At 50.2% G+C, this 18,292-nt stretch overlaps 2 protein-coding genes across 8 annotated transcripts in view; one reads left to right on the forward strand and one right to left on the reverse strand.

Moving 5' to 3' along the window:
• LOC135897579 (protogenin-like) overlaps positions 1-18,292 on the forward strand; it is a 358,787-nt gene that overhangs the window by 88,224 nt on the left and 252,271 nt on the right. The window lies entirely within an intron of this gene.
• On the reverse strand, positions 325-5,663 carry LOC139059191 (uncharacterized). Its single transcript, XM_070537243.1, has 2 exons — positions 4,287-5,663; positions 325-526 (listed from the first exon to the last, which is right to left on the reverse strand). The coding sequence occupies exons 1-2, from the start codon at positions 5,394-5,396 to the stop codon at positions 395-397; spliced, it is 1,242 nt and encodes a 413-aa protein (XP_070393344.1). The 5' UTR covers positions 5,397-5,663; the 3' UTR covers positions 325-394.

Consider the following 18,292-nt stretch of genomic DNA (forward strand, 5'->3'; position numbering starts at 1 on the left):
CACCCTCTATAGAACATCTATTGTGTGTGAAATGACTTGTTTCTATAGAAAGGTTTCTATAGACTTCTTATAGAGATTCTATGCAGACGACTCTATAGATCGCGAGTTCCTATAGAGTCCCTTTTGACTCCATAGGAACTCATTAGGAGTTCTAAAGGAACTCTAAATCCATTTTCATAAGCTTGCAAGACGGGCTGGGTGGGAATCGAACCAGGGTCTCCGGAGTGTGGGACGGAGACGCTACCACTGAGCCACGAGTACAACGCTTCAAAGCGGTACAAAAGCGCCTCTAGTGAATGCGGTGTTGCCTTAGATGGATGGATGGATGGAAAACTTTATTAAGCAAGTGAGTTTGGACCGTACAAGGTCTCAGGGCCACCGCACAGCCCTCACATTACGCGCATGTGTCCAGGCCACGTAGGGCCATGGCACTGGCACCCCGGTTCACACAGCGAAGTTGCGCGTCCGGGTCCTGCGACGCAAGGAGGGCCTCCCATTCCTCCCATGTACCGATGGCGGGCTGTCCCTGCGGGGGAGGATCGGCAGGGCAGCCGAAGAGGATGTGGTCAAGGGTGGCGTGCGATTCTCCGCAGAGAGTGCACTCTGGGGAAACATGGCGGAAGTGGGATAGAAGCTGAGGGGTAGGAAGAGTTCGCGTCTGGAGTCGCCTCCAGAGGACTTGTTGGGAGTGGGATAGGCGGGGGTGGGGAGGGGGATAGAGTCGACGGGCAAGGCGTGCTTGTTGAGTTAGTTCTGAGAACGTGTGTGCCCGCTCCCTCGAGAAATCCCGGCTGGGGTCGCCATTTGCCCGGCAAATAAGTCCTCGGGCTATGTTATCGGCGGCCTCATTTCCGGGATTGCCAGAGTGAGCCGGAACCCACACGAGCTCAATACACCTATCGGGATTTAGGGTGCACATTCTCAATATCTGCCACGCGGGGGGATGGACGCGTCCGCGGGCGAAGTTAAGAATGGCTGTTTTGGAATCGCTTAGTATATAAGCCGCATTGGTTTGGGCAATGGCTATTGCTATAGCTGCTTCTTCTGCTTCTTCCGGGGTACAAGGTGGGTCTATCAAATGGGTAAATGGGGGGGCTTCTGGATGATAAGCCACAGCTACTGAACGGTCTGTACCACACGCGGCGTCCACCCAGCGCACATCCTCTAAAGTGCCATATTCTTTATGGAGAGCTTTGGCCCGCGCGACTCGGCGGGATTGATGGTATTCAGGGTGGACATTCTTAGGAAGGGGTTTCAGGATAAGCGCGGAGTGTATGGCTCGAGGGAGAGAGATGAAGTCTGTCGTGTGTGCCGGTATGCGAATTCCCAGAGAATCCAGTATATATCGTCCAGTTTCCGTGCCAGCCAGACGAAGGTACTGTGTGTAGCGATGTGCATCTATAAGTTCTTGTATAGTGTTGTGCATTCCTAATTTTAAGAGTCTGTCCGTGCTAGTGCTCTTTGGTAAGTTTAGCGCTGCTTTGGTAGCCATGCGGATAAGAGCATTGATCTTGTCTTTATCCGAACAGGAGAGGTTCAGGTAAGGAGTGGCGTAAAGAATGCGGCTAAGCACAAAGGCATGCAGCACCTTCAGATTATCTGCTTCGTCTAGACCGGCTCGTGAATGTGAAACCCTTCTAAGAAGATGGATGACTGAGTAAGTGGACTGTTTTAGTGCTTTCAGGGTAAGGTTGTTTTTCCCCGTGTCCTGTAAATGCAGGCCAAGAATGCGGAGGGTAGGTGTTTGCGGTATGGGAGTGTCATGCAGGTAGATAGTGATGGGGGAGGTAGGGACGCGCCGCGGGCGGATTATGAGGAGTGCTGACTTTGTGGGGGAGCATTCAAGCCCAATGTTTGCCGCGTGAGTAGCGATAGTTGTAGCGGCTTCCTGAAGGGTCGATTCTATGTCGCCATCCGAGCCGTATGTGGTCCAGACCGTTATATCATCCGCGTAAAGTGTGTGTCCTAAGTGCGGGATGCGGCTGAGAGCCTTGGCCAGGGGGATGAGGGTGAGGTTGAAGAGGAAGGGAGATAACACCGCCCCTTGCGGGGTACCAATGTTACCAAGCGTGAAGTGGGGGGTCTGTATATCATCTATATGCAGTGAGGCTGTGCGACCGTTTAAGAAGGCCCGGATATAGTTGTAGGTCTTAGGCCCCAACTGCAGCTCTTGGATGCCCTGCAGGATGGCGCTGTGTGTAACTTTGTCGAATGCTTTGGTGAGGTCGACTGCCAGGATTGCTCTGGTGTGATGTAACATGTCATTGAGGATAGCGTGTGAAATCTGCAGTAGGGCGTCCTGTGCCGAGAGGTGGGATCGAAATCCTACCATAGTATGGGGATATAGTCCATGGGATTCCATGTGTTGCGTGAGACGGGTGAGGATGACATGCTCAAACAGTTTGCCCAAGCACGAAGTCAGCGAAATGGGACGGAGGTTTTGGGCGTTAATGGGCTTGTTTGGTTTAGGAATGAATATTATTTTCCCGTGCTTCCATTCAGCAGGTAGCACCCCCATTTCCCAGCACTCATTGAAGTAGTCGGTGAGAAGGGAAATTGAACGGTCATCTAAATTTCTGAGCATGACATTTGTGATTTGGTCCTCCCCAGGGGTTGAGTTTCGGAGCTTGATAAGGGCTGCTCTGACTTCAACCTCCATAATGGGGGCGTCGAGGGAGGGTTGATCGGGGCCTACATAGTCGGGATATGATACAGCTTGGCCCACAGTGGTATAAGTTGATTGGAGTTGGCGTAACAGTGCTTGATGATTTTGGCGATGTTTATGGGTAAGTCTTTTTAGTGTGAGCCGAGTTTGCTTTTTAGTTTGAGTGGGGTCTATCATATGTCGCAAAAGATGCCAGGCCCTGGTGGAGGAGAGATTACCTCGTAATCCGTCACATAATTGGTGCCAGTTAGATTTACTGAGTGCGGCACTGTGTTCTTCTATTTGTTTCTGTAGTTGCGCTAATTTTAGCTTAAGTTTCCGATTTTGCTTCTGGGTTTTCCAGCGTGTGAGGATACTGCTTTGAGCTTGTAGTAGGTGCGCTAAGCGACTGTCTGCAACGGGAGTCTCGGGGGTGGCATCTAATGTTTGCGTGAATGCCTGGACATCCTGTTTCAGCTCTGTCATCCATGTGTGGAGGTTAAAGGGGGATTCTAATGTTTTGGCCTCTCTGTGCTTCCGAAGATTATCCCAGCTGGTAATCCTGACACGGTAGGCTTTAGCTTTTATGGCGAAATCAAGCTGTATAGTTATGATATAATGATCACTGCCCAGGGCCTCATTTGAGTTTGTCCACACTGGTGTGGGAAGGTTGCGACCAAAAGTAAGATCTGGGCTTGTGTCGGCAGTGACACTATTGCCGATTCTTGTAGGTGTGCTCAGATCATTATATATGGACAGGCCGTGCATCTGAAGGGTGTTGTGCAATTCCGCTCCTCTCTTGTTAGTGCGTGTGTACCCCCAGTCTACATGTGCGCAGTTGAAGTCCCCTAATATAATGAGGGGGTCCTTTTTTGCAGCGTTGGAGGCGGCTTTAATTAGAGAGATTAAATCTGAGACCGGTTGCCTCGGGAGGAGGTAACAGTTGAGGATGAAGAGGGGTTGAGATCTGTGAGTGGAGGGGATTAATTCTATGAATGTGTGAGCTACCGGCGAGGTTAGTACATGACAAGTGTATGGTACGAAATGTTGGAGATACGTCGTAACCCTGGGGTTTGGAGTGGTGTCGGAGGGTACCAGAGCGTATCCTGGCAGCGATAAATTTGTGCCAGCATCCTGAAGTGCTACTATATCAGGGGGTGTGGAGGAAGCAGAGAGGAGCTGCTGCAGGGGGTCTCGTTTGCGACGAAACCCCCTGCAGTTCCATTGTAGGATGCTTAATTGGAGATTATTGCCCGTCAACTGGGCCATGCTGAAGGGTGGGGGGGCGGAGGATGGGAGCAGCTGTGGGGTTGCTAGCTGGGATATGTGAAGGCATTCCAGCAATTATTTGTGGAATTTGTTGTAGAATAGTAGAGGTTACCTGACTGATAATAGTTTCTGTAAGCTTAGTGATGGCGGCTTCAATGTAATTTTGAGTCTGAGCCAGAATACTGGCTTCGAGCTGTTGGGCAAATTTTTGTAATTTAGAATCCATGTCTGGAATGTCTTCTGATCTGCGTTTCTTTTGTGGAGGGGGTGTGGAGGGTTGGGGTGTAGGTGAAGAGGTTTGGGGTGTTGGTGAAGGAGTGGGTGGAGAAACGGTAGGAGGGATGGAATTAATGGCTGCCCTAAGATGCCTTACCTCTTCCCGCAGGAGAGCTATCTCTTCCTCCCGCTGTGAGGTTTGGGGTGTACTGGTGGGCTTGGTCCAGGCTCGCTGGCGATCTTGATGAGACACTAGCGGTGGAAAGTCCTTTGGCGTGGGCACTGGTTGCTTGGGTTTCGACGCGGTCTGTCTACGAGGTGGAGGGGTCCTGGCTTTGCACGAGCCGGTACCGGTAAGGTGGGAACCACCACAAAGAATGCAGCTTGGCGTGCATGGGGTCTCTTGAGGGGTGTGCTTCTCGCCACACCGCGGGCACAGTCCAGCCTTCGGGAGAGGGCACACGTCGTACCTGTGTCCAGGCTTCCTGCAGTTTGTGCAGGCATCGGGGCTTCCCTGGTATTTGGTGCAGCGGTGTACCACACACATATATTTAATTGTGTGAGGCACGGGACCTGAGGCAAAAGTTATTAAGATGGACGTTGTTTTACCCATGCGTCGGGCCGCTATAATGTTAGCGTCCGGGTTTCTGTATTGTAAGTCAGTTAGGATTTGTTCTGGTGTCTCGTTCCAGTAGGCCCGGGAAATGACGCCCTTGACTGCCGCTGGAGGGGCCGCGATGTACGCGGCTACCGGGTATTGTAGTCCATCTAAGGTAATTTGCTGGATTTTGACCAAAGCGAGAGCTGTTGCCTCCGCTACCGTCGCCACTGTAAAGGTGTTGTTAGTTGGATGGATCCTTATGTGCAACTCGCCTATCACTGAGCAGCTGAGGGTCGAGTGAAGTGCCTGCAGGATACTGGGAGCCGGGATCTTCTCCAGGGAGAGGCCGCCTCGCGGGCGAAAGACTACTCTGATGGTACCCGCCGGCAGTGCGGCGAGTTGCTTGCTTCTATGGACGACGACGCGCGTCATGCGTAGGAGCTGTGGCGTCTCCTTGAACGCGCTTCGTTTGTTCCCAGATGCAGCGTCCGGTGGCGCGCCGGCGTTGCTGGCGCTTGGTTTAGGTTGAACGGTGGCCGATACCGGGTGTTTTGGGGGCGAATTCGAATCCGTGGTCCGATTACGGTATGCATGGAGCACAGTTTTCCACTCACCAGGGTGGCAGTCCGACGGGTTCGAGGTCTCTCCATCCACGGGCTCCTCCATGGCTGTTGGGGAGTGAGGAACGCGGCGCACCGGCGAGGCTCGCCTCGACGAGGCGAGGCTTAGCGCAGCGGCGTGGCTGCCAGAGACATTTTCATCAGGTAGCTCACCGAGGTCATTGGACACATCCAAAAGATGGTAGCGTTTGGGGTCCGTGAACCTTCCAGGATCCGTTGAGGGCCTTGGTGGGTCCTAGAAAGGACTTAGCTGGGCACAGGAACCAGAAATTGGCGGAGCCGATAATAAACGCGTCCGCTCACTCGGGCCCCCTAGCGGCCTTTTCGCCTTAGAAACGCGCTGTTTCTAAGGCGTGCGTCTCTTGCTCAGGCGCACATTTCGTTGCCGCGCCGAACGCTGCTTTGCTCGACGCTCACCGCGTCCAATGCGGGGCGCGTAGTCGCTGCCCTGTAGCCCATTGTCTTACACCCCTTGGCGGGTCGACGGGAACGCTGTCGCGTTCCACTCTTGAAGGCGAAGAAGTAATGCATGAGTTGTTTCTTCGTCTAGCCGAACCAAATATAGCCAAGCAACAGCAGTTCACCAGGCTAAACAGTGGTTCAACAACTAAAATAAAGGCTAGTATGCTTCGCATCCTGGGCTTAACCTTACCTAAGCCACAGCCATTTTTATTGTTTTCATTCTTTCTTTTTTTCGTTCGTGTACTGATTCAGCGCCTCCTCCTCCTCCTAATGAAGGCATCGTTCGAGCGTTATTTCCTTCCCTGCGCGTGTTGCTTCTAATTGTTCGCGGCATGTATAGAGCGATGACGACGCCGCGCATGAGAGGCTTGCTTTATGGGCCGCCTCTGGACTTCCTTGCCTGCCTCATTCGCCTGTATTAAGCCGCTTGCGTATATGCGACCTTCCATCCACCTTTCTTTATTTATTTCATTCTTTCCTACTTTCGTTCTTCGCTCCGCTTTCTCGTGTATCTCGCGTTGCATCCAGATAACTACCCAGGTGGCGTTGTTTTCTCGTGTGACGGTAGTCCGTTATGCGGCGTTGGCGGCCAGAGTATACCCTTCAGCCCCGGTCACTCCAGCTACATCTGTCGTTGGATTTTCCGCGGGTAGCAAGCAGCTGCGGGCCGCCGCGTTGGCCGCGGGAATAATTTGGCTTTCGCGTCCGCCATCTAACCGACAAGCGGACATGCGTGGTTCGATGCAGCGCGCGCGGCTAGGGGATGTGGTGCAGTAGTGCGCAGTTCCGACGTAGCGCACTTTCGACGTAGCCCAATTCCGACGTAGCGCACTTTCGACGTAGCCCAATTCCGACGTAGCGCACTTCCGACGTAGGGCAACGCCCAATCCTTCGTAAGGTGCCACGCATTCGCTTTTTGATACAATTCCTTAAAAGTCATTTATTTTCAAATGGCGTTTGTGGACAAGGCCTCTATGGGGTAGAGCAGGGCGTTGTCAGGCGGCACTTGCTTGACTGGATCCTAGGTTCACGTATGTCTTGTGAAATACGAGTGATGTAACGGCACAGTTGTAGCGGCCTATAGCCGGCAGCGCCCGCATTGCGATGGGGGTGGAATACAAAAACGCTGGTATACCGTACATTAGGTGCATGTTAAAGAATTCTCAGAGTGACTAAAAAAAAAAAAGAAGCTAATCCGGAGTTCTCTTTGACGGCGTGCCTCAGTGTTGCCGAGAGAGCTCCACCCACTATACGCTGCGTGCTGCCTCCCCAATTGCGGCGCAGCTCTCTCTCTCTCTCTCTCTCTCTCTCTCTCTCTCTCTCTCTCACACACACACACACACACACACACTTTTTTTCTTTTTTCTAACCTGGTATGTGTTCACTCCCCTACTCATATTAATGTCCTCCGGGATGCGCCGCAGAAATTCCAACATGTTTTGCGAGAGTTTGATAAAGGAAGTAGAGAATCCATGGTGGAAAATAAGGCGTTTTGTAACCAGATTTCAGGGCGCGGTAAATGATCCTCATAGCAGGCAGTGTAGCCTTGGCACTGTATAAGCCGCGGTTAATGTTGTTGCCGTTGTTCTTGTGGCGAGAAAAAAAAAAGCGTGGATACCTAATAAGAGAGAATGAAACCGGCAGAACGAAGTGGCGAAGCTCGCCTCAGTAAATTTCCCGGTGATTCTTTTATAAGTTCGTAAGTTTTGCGGTTTGCGATTATAACGCCGGACCAGTTCATATACGTCCGAACACGGCGCCCAAAAATAGTGTCAGCGAGAATATCATTAGCGAAGGCAGTCGGCCAAGCGCGACGACAGCTGTTTCGGGCGAAACGATTTGTGCGTTCGACCTCTGTTTAGCAGGAGTTTGCGATCTATACGATAGGTTGGACAGCCTTTGTTTCGAAGCGGTGGAAGGTCACCCTCCTAGATTATACCGCAATTAACAGACACGCACGCACGCACGCACGCACGCACGCACGCACGCACGCACGCACGCACGCACGCACACACACACACACACACACGCACACACACACACACACACACACACACACACACACACACACACACACACACACACACACACACACAGCAAATTAGGAATCCACCTTCCGTTTCGGTAAGGCATGGCGGTTGAGCATCCTTTTTGCCCGGGTTGTTACACGCCAACCGTAACAGCGTGGACAGGACAGCGCTGTCCCGTCCGCTTCCTTTCTGTGTTCGCGTGTTAGGTGCTCTTCCATCTAAACCAAATATGGTCGTATGTCGTAAAGAGTCAAGTAAATCTCTTGAAGGACAAGTATTAACGATTTGAAAAATGAAAAGGCATAATCAAAAATGACCTCATGTTTACACAACGTTATATAGCAGTTGGAACGGGTCCCGCGCCAGTTCGACAGTACAAAAAACACGCTAAAAGGATCCCGCATGTATCGGCGTTGTTATGCGCATATACCGAATTGGATATTCTCGTTTGTAAACGCACGCGGCCAATGGCGATACTCCGAATTAAAGAAAGGACAACCTCTTCCCACGACACTGTTATTGCTCGACACATACGCATAATATACGCCTTCAGCGAGGTGCACGGTGGTTGCTGCAACGCTCGTGGCGAATAAATGAATTTCTCTAGGGGAACTTAAAAAAATAAGAAACCAGCAGCAACGCGACGTGCTGCTGCATAGATCAATTCATAATTTCAGTCACGCGTGTTCTTCCGCAAAGTTCTGCGAACGTGCGCGCGCGTTAAAAAAATAAGAAGAATACAGCCATGGAGCAGGAGCTCTATACCGGACAGGTTCGCCGTTCTCCAGCGTCGGGCCCTTATCATTACTGGGACGTATGATTTATTACGAAGCGCGAAATTTGGCATCGCGATCGGTATGTACGCCCTATTTTCAAAGAATCTGGAAACCATATCTGTAAAGACAGATAGAAAGAAACGTGCCGGTGTGTGGGGTTGAGGCTTTTGTTCTTGTTGGTTCGCTACCAGGAAAACGGAGCGAGAACGTGTGTGTGTGTGTGTGTGTGTGTGTGTGTGTGTGTGTGTGTGTGTGTGTGTGTGTGTGTGTGTGTGTGTGTGTGTGTGTGAGAGAGAGAGAGAGAGAGAGAGAAAGAGAGGTTGCGGGAGAAAGGAGAACTAACTGGACGCTCCGTTTCGTCATGCGTGTACGAGGTCAAGTCGTTCTTTCTGTGACGGTTGGCAGCTATGTCTCATTTGCAGTTATGGGAGTAACTCCACCTGAAGGCAATCTGTGCTTGAAAGCGGTTCTCGATTTCACCGTAGATGGACACAGATATATAGAGCGTTTGGGGAGGAACTGGCCGTTGGCAGTATCACGCGTGATCCGTCGACGGCAATCGTTTTTGTATAACGCATACAGACTGCATTTGCAGGCGTGTACAAATGGTATACGAGGCAGCGTATACCGGGTGTCCCAACTAACGTTAGCCAAGCTGTTATCAGAAAAAAAAAATGGCTGTGGCTTAGCTAAGGTTAAGCCCAGGATGCTAAGCATACTAGCCTTTATTTTAGTTGTTGAACCACTGTTTAGCCTGGTGAACTGCTGTTGCTTGGCTATATTTGGTTCGGCTAGACGAAGAAACAACTCATGCGTTACTCTGCTTCGCCCTCAAGAGTGGAACGCGACAGCAATCCCGTCGACCCCCCAAGGGGTGTAAGGCAATGGGCTACGGCGCAGCGACTACGCGCCCTGCATTGGACGCGGTGAGCGTCGAGCAACGCAGCGTTCGGCGCGGCAACGAAATGTGCGGCTGAGCAAGCGACGCACGCCTGAGCCTTAGAAACAGCTCGTTTCTAAGGCAACACCGCATTCACCAGAGGCGCTTTTGTACAGCTTTGAAGCATCGTACTCGTGGCTCAGTGGTAGCGTCTCCGTCTCACACTCCGGAGACCCTGGTTCGATTCCCACCCAGCCCATCTTGCAAGAGTTGAGCCAAAGCCACCTAGAAACAAGCGCAGCTGCTTATATACCGCCGCGACGCCGCGAGCGACGGCGCGAGTTGGAGCCCCGTTTCTCCTCTGTCGTGACGTCATGGTGTCACGTGGTATGGCATGGGGTGAAAGGTCATTGAAGGCGACACCGCCGCGCCTGAGGAGCTGGTTTGAGCTCTCGTAATATGCTTCGCATAAAAATGCAGGGAAAATGTGCGACGCAATATACAATTATAAAGCCTACGTTGTCTGTTTATCACAGGTAAGGCGACCAAACACCGCAAGACTCAGAGCCGTATCTCACATGCACATATACAAGTATAGTCATGCCTGAAGTACGATTTAGGTGCACGTTAAAGAACCCCAGGTGGTCAAAATTTCCGGAGTCCCCCACTACGGCGTGCCTCATAATCAGAAAGTGGTTTTGGCACGTAAAACCCCATATATTATTATTATTATGCCTGAAGTACGGGAAGCCGGTCACGTGGTAGAGGTAGAGGGTATGTGGAGGCTTGGCAGAGTGTGTACGTGTGTATATGTGCATGTGTTATATATATTGACACGTGCACTTGTTTATCTTTATCGGGCGACCATGTTTCACCGCCTAACAAATGTTATCGCACAGCGCAGGACACGCCTGTACTTATCGCGTCCTGCGCTGTGCGATAACATTTGTTAGGCGGTGAAACATGGTTGCCCAATATATATATATAGCAATTGACGGTGGTCTGCTCGGCCCACCATTAGTTGGCCTTCGCTCCTCGAAGGGGTAGGCAAGAGTGGTGTCGGGTGAGCTCCTGAACAACAGTTTACAAGCTGGTGAACACGGTTTAACTGCTCTGGAGAGCATTTGTGCATTTATTTCGGAGGCAACAGCAAGCACCCCTGCAGCGGATGAGGTCGACTTCGTGTCCACCGCAAAGGTTGTTCTTGAGAAGATGGCGGTGTCTCATTTCCCACGTTTCTCCGTTGTCGCAGTGAATATGCGCAGAGTCGGAATAATCCTCTAAGGCTTTTTTTTTTTTTCGTTTGCCCCGTTTTGCTAAGCCGGTCATCGATCTCGGCATATTGGACACTCACACCTGCGTGCTGGAATCTGCAAAACGCGATTTCAGCGTTCGGGCTTGTGTTGATCACTTCGTATCCCGGCTGTGTATCCCCGTTCTGCGTGTGCATGTGCTTCCCGGAAGGGGCAGTGGGCTTTCGAGCGTCGCCGGGCAGCAGGCACCTGTTCACTGTCTAAAGACCTTGCTCGCTCCTCCCACGTGGAGTGTAACAATAATACATTGGCGGGAGTTCATACTTCCTTGATGGCGGTGCTCCGTGCAGCGTTGGGGAAGCTGTGCCCCCCAGGCTATCAGTTTCAATTTGGCCCAGGACTAGCTCTAGAGCCGTATCATGTTCGCACACACACGCGCACATCTTCTCACGTCTTGTAGTTTTGCTTAGTATTTTGCACCAACACACTAGCACGCACGCACACTGGGTGGTGAAGTTGCTTTTTTCTGCCGTGCTTCCTTACCATTCGCGCTGCTTGCGCGTCGCGTGGTTTGCCTCTTCTTGCGCAGTGTGCCTGTTTTCGCGTTTGCTTGCCTCTAGAACGCCCTTCAGCGTTTCCTCGCTGATCGATTCCACTCGGGCGCGCGCAGGGAGGCCAGCCCGAGTGAAGAGGACGGCAGCAGCTGATGCTGTCACTCCTCCCGGCTCGCTCTGCCCTGCACCGTATCGTTCGCTCGCGGGCTTGTTTATCTTAGCGTTGCCCGCTGCCGCGCGCTCGCGTATGCGCACTGTACGCTCTCTCTCCATCCTTCTGGCATCCTTCATTTCCCCCCTCCCACTGTTTCCATCGGTTGGCTTCGTGTCGTTACGGGAAGGACAAGAACAAAACGCCTGAGGGGGGAGGGGGTGGTGGAAAAAAAAAACACCACCGTTTCCCCACCGTTTCTTCGTTTTCCTTAACGCCCCCCTCGCACCCTCCCCTCCTTCCCTAGTCTTTATTGCGGTACCGAAGAAACGCTTCGTCCAAGACTGCCGGCTCCGCGTTCACCCTCGCTTCCAGGGTCGCTTGTGTCTTGTGCTGTTTGCTGCTGCTGCTGCTCTCGAGGGCGCCACGCTCGCGGCGGGCCTTCGTCTGGCGGCTAGATTACTCTGGAAGACTCGGAAAGCGTCCCCATTTCGATCGCTCCCGCCGTCTCAGTTTCTCGGTCTCGTTCATTGCATTAATATTATTATTATTATTATTATTATTATTATTATTATTATTATTATTATTATTATTATTAAGGAACGAAACTACTACACCTTCTTCTCGTGCCTCCCATAAGGTCCTTCTTTTATAGCCGATTGTCGTCACTCTGAAAGTAAAAAAAAGAAAACGGACAAAATAGAAACGGGTGCGCTGAATGCCTTTCCTCCACCGCCTTCCTTCTTCGCCCAAACTTCTTGTGTCGTTTCAAGTATTGACAAATAAACTTTGAAAGTAAGTTCATGTACCTGTCGCTGCCGCCTTGCTTGAGTGGAGTCCTCGGAAGCGAAGGAGAGAGACAAGAGAGCGGCCGCCTGCGTCTCTCCCCGCATCTTTCTGACGATGCGGCGGACGTTGCCGGCGATGAGTGTTGTCCCTCTTCTTCGCGCCGCTGAATGCGCAAGCTGACGATCGTTCTTTTCGGGGTCCAAATTTCTACGCACCCCCTGCTCCTCCTCCTTTCTATTTTTCTTGTCTTTCTTCCGTTACTGCCGCGTAATCGCCGTTATCGACCTACCTATACACCCTAAACGCATCGGGGAAAGAAAGCGTTCCTTATTTCCCTTCTTGCAGTGCGCCCTTGACAACGAGGGAGGCTTTTTTAAGAAGCCAAATAAGCACAGAAAGATAGGGGCTCATTTCCCGTCGTCCCATATCTTTATTCCTCCGCTGCTCCTTTGTGTCGTGCCCCTAAATCTACATCTACCCAGAATGAAGATATGCTGGTGGGTGCTAAACTGCCGTGATTTACTCTCGCTTCAACGAGAAAAAAGCGTTCGTTCGAGCGCTCGGGCGCTTGTATCTACGAGTCGTCCGTTAGTTCGGTCTCTTCGACGACCAAAGCCTATCAGCCGCTTTCTTTCGAGGTGGTTCCCTTCTCTTTTTTTATCTTTCTTTTTTTCTTTTCTGGAGTTTCTAGCTGTAGCTATGTGCTTCGCGGCCTCGTATAATGTACGTCTCTTCTTTCTCGGCAATTTGAAAAGATGGCCGATTTAGACTCCCGCCTTCTTTATTCTCATTTTTTTTCCCCTTCTTCCGCTTCTTCGAAGGCGCCCCTAGTCTGATCAGTTCCTTCTCGTAAATCGCCTGTTGACCGTGGCCCGCGGGAAGAGCACGATCAAGAGACCATTCGCGTCGAGTTCGCGTTACAGACGCATTTACCAGCGCGGTTGGCGAACGCCAGATAATAAAGAGAGAAAAATATTAGCGAAGAAGGCTCTGGAGGGCGCATACATGCACCGTGTCTTGTATTGGCGCTATTGGACGGGTCCCATTGCATGAGCTTGCATTATTGGTCTACTTGAGGAGCGGACACTGGAGCTTATGAGCATCCCTCGCCAGGGTCCTGTGAGTAGCATTACTGTGCTACGGTGGTGTTGTCGGCCCTTTTCGGTGAGGTCAAATTGATACATCTCGTCCTTATTGCTTACGAGTACGAGCTCTATAGTAGCCAGTTAAACCGACAGCCTTTCATTAGGATCGCTTTCATTGCGTCGTCTGTCTGTGTGTGTGTGTTTTCTTCTAAGCAGAAACAGAGTATCTCTCTGGACAGGAGAGAAACCAATTGCTTTATAGGAGGAAGCTGCCAGTATGCTACAATTTTTTTTTCTTTTTACGTTGAAAGAACGAATGTATAGTTGACCGCCAGATTTGTGCCGACGGGGCACTTAACGTGGCTACATTTAAGAAGCTCCTTAAATGTAATGACGTTAAGTGCCCCGTCGGATGAGTCGTTTCCGCAATTCGACTGTGTTTTGCTTTGTTGGTTTTGTTGTTGATCGTATAATGGCACAACGAATGGGAGAGGTTCTTCGTTTCGAGAGCATGTGAATTATGCGCTTGTGTTCGCAGTGTATAGCCGTTCCTACTTTCGGGAAAGCTGCGTGATACCGTTAACGTTTTATCTTCACTGCGTAAACATTCTAAGAGAGAGATATAAAGCACGTAAATGTTTTAAGACACGCGGGGTAATAAAGAGGGGGGAAGGGGGCGTGTATGCTGCTGACTCAAGATTAACTGCAGCAGTTCTGCCGTTAGCGGATACAATTTCTTTCTGAAACGATACTATATATCACGATATCTTCTGTTGTACATACGAGGCCGAATTCGCGATGCCTTTCATTCGTTAGTGCTATTTACCAATGGCCGGCCTCCAAAGTTAAAAATTATGGGGTTTTACGTGCCAAAACCACTTTCTGATTATGAGGCACGCCGTAATGAAGGACTCCCGAAATTTGGACCTCCTGGGGTTCTTTAATGTGCACCTGAATCTAAGTACATGGGTGTTTTCGTATTTCGCCCCCATCGAAATGCAAACGCCATGGCCAGGATTCGATCACGCGAGGCCTCCAAAGTCATAAATGGCGTAAATACACACAAAAAAAGAAGAAAGAAACATTTTGAACACTTTTGCCGTCACGATTATTTTGTACACGCTTATATTTGAAACGTCAAGACATGCATTTGAAGGCAACTTCACTTTGGATCTCCTGGAGTGTTTCTGTTTAGAGATATTCATTATCAAATTTGACACACAGTCGGGTAATTTAGCACTTATGGGGCGCGAACCTCGACAGAACGCCAATCTGTGAGAGATTGTCAGCTTGAGGGGAAAGGGAAAAGGTCAGTCCTTGCTTGCTTTTTTTGATCCAGCCAATAACAAGAGCGCAGCTGCTATCAGCTTCGCCCAGCTCGCGAACGATACGCCACACTCAGTAAGCTATATGCGTCACAATGGGGCTTTGACGTGTCGAAACGCATGGCCCTAAATGTAAAATAAATTGAACGAGGCTCAAATTAGGCTATGAATATTGCGAAACAGAAGTGGTTCAAAAGAATTGAAACTAAATAAAGTTATCTTGAGATACGATTGTCTTAATGTTTCGAATATAGAACTGCGCCGCAGTCGCGATACCAAGAGAATGCATTAAGTGTTTGTTAATTTGTTTGGCGACTATAATTTTTCTGGAATGTTGTGTCCGCTGAACCGCATAAACAGCCCGTGCAAGCACATTCTGCGTGGCTAGCCTGACGTTCTTATTAACTTTGCTATTAGTTTAACATTGGGGACCATATATATACAGTAATCAGTATGTGTGTTGGAGCAGTCGGGGCCTCCTCCTCGCATTCGAGAACGAATTGGGCCTAGTGCTGCAGCGAGATGCCATTGACGATTATAGTGAAGTTCTGGAGGGATGAACCGGTAACTTAAAAGGAGGAAAAGGGAAAGAATAACCATGCAAGGATACCCAAAGTTACTCCATCAATCAGGTAATAGAGAAATGTGCGGAATATAACCAACCCTTATACATAGATTTCATTGATTACAAGAAAGCGTTTGATTCAGTCGAAACCTCAGCAGTCATGGAGGCATTACGGAATCATGGTGTAGGCGAGCCGTATGCAAAAATACTGAAAAATATCTATAGCGGCTCCACAACCATCGTAGTCCTCCATAAAGAAAGCAACAAAATCCCAATAAAGAAAGGCGTTAGGCAAGGAGATATGATGTCTCCAATGCTATTCGCAGCGTGTTTAGAGGAGGTATTCAGAGACGTGTATTGGGAAGAATTGGGGATAGGAGTTAATGGAGAATACCTTAGTAACTTGCGATTCGCTGATGATATTGCTTTGCTTAGTAACTCAGGGGACCAGTTGCAATGCTTTTGCTCACTGACCTGGAGAGGCAAAGCAGAAGGGTGGGTCTAAAAATTAATCTGCAGAAAACTAAAGTAATGTTTAACAGTCTCGCAAGAGAACAGCACTTTAGGATAGGTAGCGAGGCACTGGAAGTGGTGAGGGAATACATCAACTTAGGGCAGGTAGTGACCGCGGATCCGGATTATGAGACTGAAATAATCAGAAGAATAAGAATGGGCTGGGGTGCGTTTGGCAGGCATTCTCAGTTCATGAACAGCAGGTTGCCATTGTCCCTCAAGAGAAAAGTGTCTAACAGCTGTGTCTTACCAGTACTCGCCTACGGGGCAGAAACGTGGAGGCTTACCAAAAGGGTTCTACTTAAATTGAGAACGACGCAACGAGCTATGGAAAGAAGAATGATAGGTGTAACGTTAAGGGATAAGAAAAGAGCAGATTGGGTGAGGGAAGAAACGCGAGTTAATGACATCTTAGTTGAAATCAAGAAAAAGAAATGGGCATGGGCAGGACATGTAATGAGGAGGGAAGATAACCGATGGTCATTAAGGTTACGGACTGGATTCCAAGAGAAGGGAAGCGTAGCAGGGGCGGCAGAAAGTTTGGTGGGCGGATGAGATCAAGAAGTTTGCAGGGACAACATGGCCACAATTAGCACATGACCGGAGTAGTTGGAGAGGTATGGGAGAGGCCTCTGCCCTGCAGTGGGCGTAGCCAGGCTGATGATGATGATGACCCAAAGTTAGGTGCCAGGCGTACAAAATAAAAATCACCGAGAGTGCAAAAGAACGGCAAGAAGGAGTGGTTTTAGTTCTTAGATACGCGAAGCCACTCATAGAAGAAGCTATTCTTTAACGATCCCCTGGGTAACATAGGAAACGTAAAGTATGTAAGCACCGACGGAGTTCTGTCGACAGGCTCCTTGTGTACATTTGCCCCTTCGATTGGTCTTGTGCCGTGGCGCGTTTATTATCTGTCTCGATTCCTCTCGTGGTTGTTGAATACAAAACAAAAATGAATGCAAAGGAAAGCGTTGATAAGCGTAGTCGGCTGAGCGTATATGTATGGTATATATAGCGTCTGCTTTTTTTTTCCTTTTTTCCCCATCGTAAACGCATGTACATATAGTTATTTGTGCATGGGACGATTACGAGAGCTACAGATATCGAGCGCGTCGATATAGAGCGGTGCGCTTTGCGGGCGGCGTCGTTCTCCGCGCATGCATGCATGCACTGCTCACTCATTGTTTTCGGATGGAAGAGAAGATTAATGGGCGCAGAATTAATGATCGCGTTGCGGTGTGCGTGTGTGCGTGCGTGCGCGCACGGTTCCTCCTCGCCTTTGTTTTGGGGCTTTCCGCTTCGACTTTCCTGTTTGCCTCCGGGCCGAGCGGTCAGCCGTGTCGGCTGCCGCTGCTGCTCCAGCCCTGCCGTTAAACCGTCGTGAGTTCGCCCTGCGTATAAGGGGATCACGAGGGAGGGTGTTCCAGCTGGTCGATGAGCGGCTGCTTACATTCCCGGCGCGGCCGGACATTGCTTTCGCTTCGCGATTCGAGGTTAGCGATTCATTGAGGCGGAACTCTGGGATAGTCGTGCAGGTCTCGTATAAGACCGACCTGAGAAGTGCTTGAACTCTGTATAACCCCTTCAAGGTGCTGCCTGTACAAACGGGGAGAGAGAAAGAGAAAGAATGGCACCAAATGGACGTAACGATGTTTTAAACTCGTCACACGCGCCTTAAGACACTTCCGTCTGGACATGGGCGAGAAAATTGGTTAATGTGCGCCGAATGTGTCAGTGGAAAAGCCTTATTATACTCTATACTCCACCCCACATGCCGATTGCAGCACAGCCGAAGGTTACAAGGCGTACACGGGTACGCAGCATAGTATAGTTCTGTGCGTAACTGCCTGATAATTGGTGGGATTAGAGAGTTTTATTATTGCTCGGTACGTGATACGTTGTACAGCTATACGTGACATGTTAAGACCTTTAATTGCGCATGCACGTCGTATATACCGCGAACTGCTGCGGCGGTGGGAAGAAGACGCGGCGCGGATGAACACATCTCGAGGGGCATTCGGCCTAAGGTATCGTGTAGCTTACAACGCTGCGAATGGCTTGCGAAATGGAGATATGGAGAATGTCTGTGTGACGATATTGAAGGCGCAATGATGTTTCAAACGCACCTTAAGACACTGCCGATTGGACGTGGGCGAGAAAACTATGCGTACTTGCCAGGCAGACTTACTTTGAGCCTAGGTAATGTGAACAAATGGGACGCTGCTTGACACTCCTTCTAGTCAGAGGTAATTCTTTTTTCATATTTCACTCCCGTTTCCGAGAGGTTCGGTGGTACCATATCGAGCGCCTTCGCTCGCAGCCTTGCTCAAGATGATACGTATAGCGGGCGCGCACGGCTTGCGTCGTAATCATACTACGTTTTTGGTACGTGAAACCCCAGAATTACTTCGCTTCTTTGTTGTTTTCTTTCCCCCGACCTCGGCGTTGTGGTTGCGTCCGAGCCAATAGAGACCTTTAGCGTGTCCGCTATTCCGGCAAACAGGGTGGTTTGGGTGGATTGCCGTATGGGCGGGGGCGTAAACCTGAGCGGCTAGAGCG

Source organism: Dermacentor albipictus, chromosome 4 (genome assembly GCF_038994185.2).
Source record: "Dermacentor albipictus isolate Rhodes 1998 colony chromosome 4, USDA_Dalb.pri_finalv2, whole genome shotgun sequence".
NCBI lineage: Eukaryota > Metazoa > Arthropoda > Arachnida > Ixodida > Ixodidae > Dermacentor > Dermacentor albipictus.

Coding starts and splice junctions, on each gene's coding strand:
- LOC139059191 (XM_070537243.1), bottom strand. CDS start 5,396: ATGGAGGAGCCCGTGGATGGAGAGACCTCGAACCCGTCGGACTGCCAC. Junction 527..4,286: donor TAGCTCTCCTGCGGGAAGAG/GTAAGGCATCTT, acceptor CCTCCCCCGCAG/GGACAGCCCGCCATCGGTAC.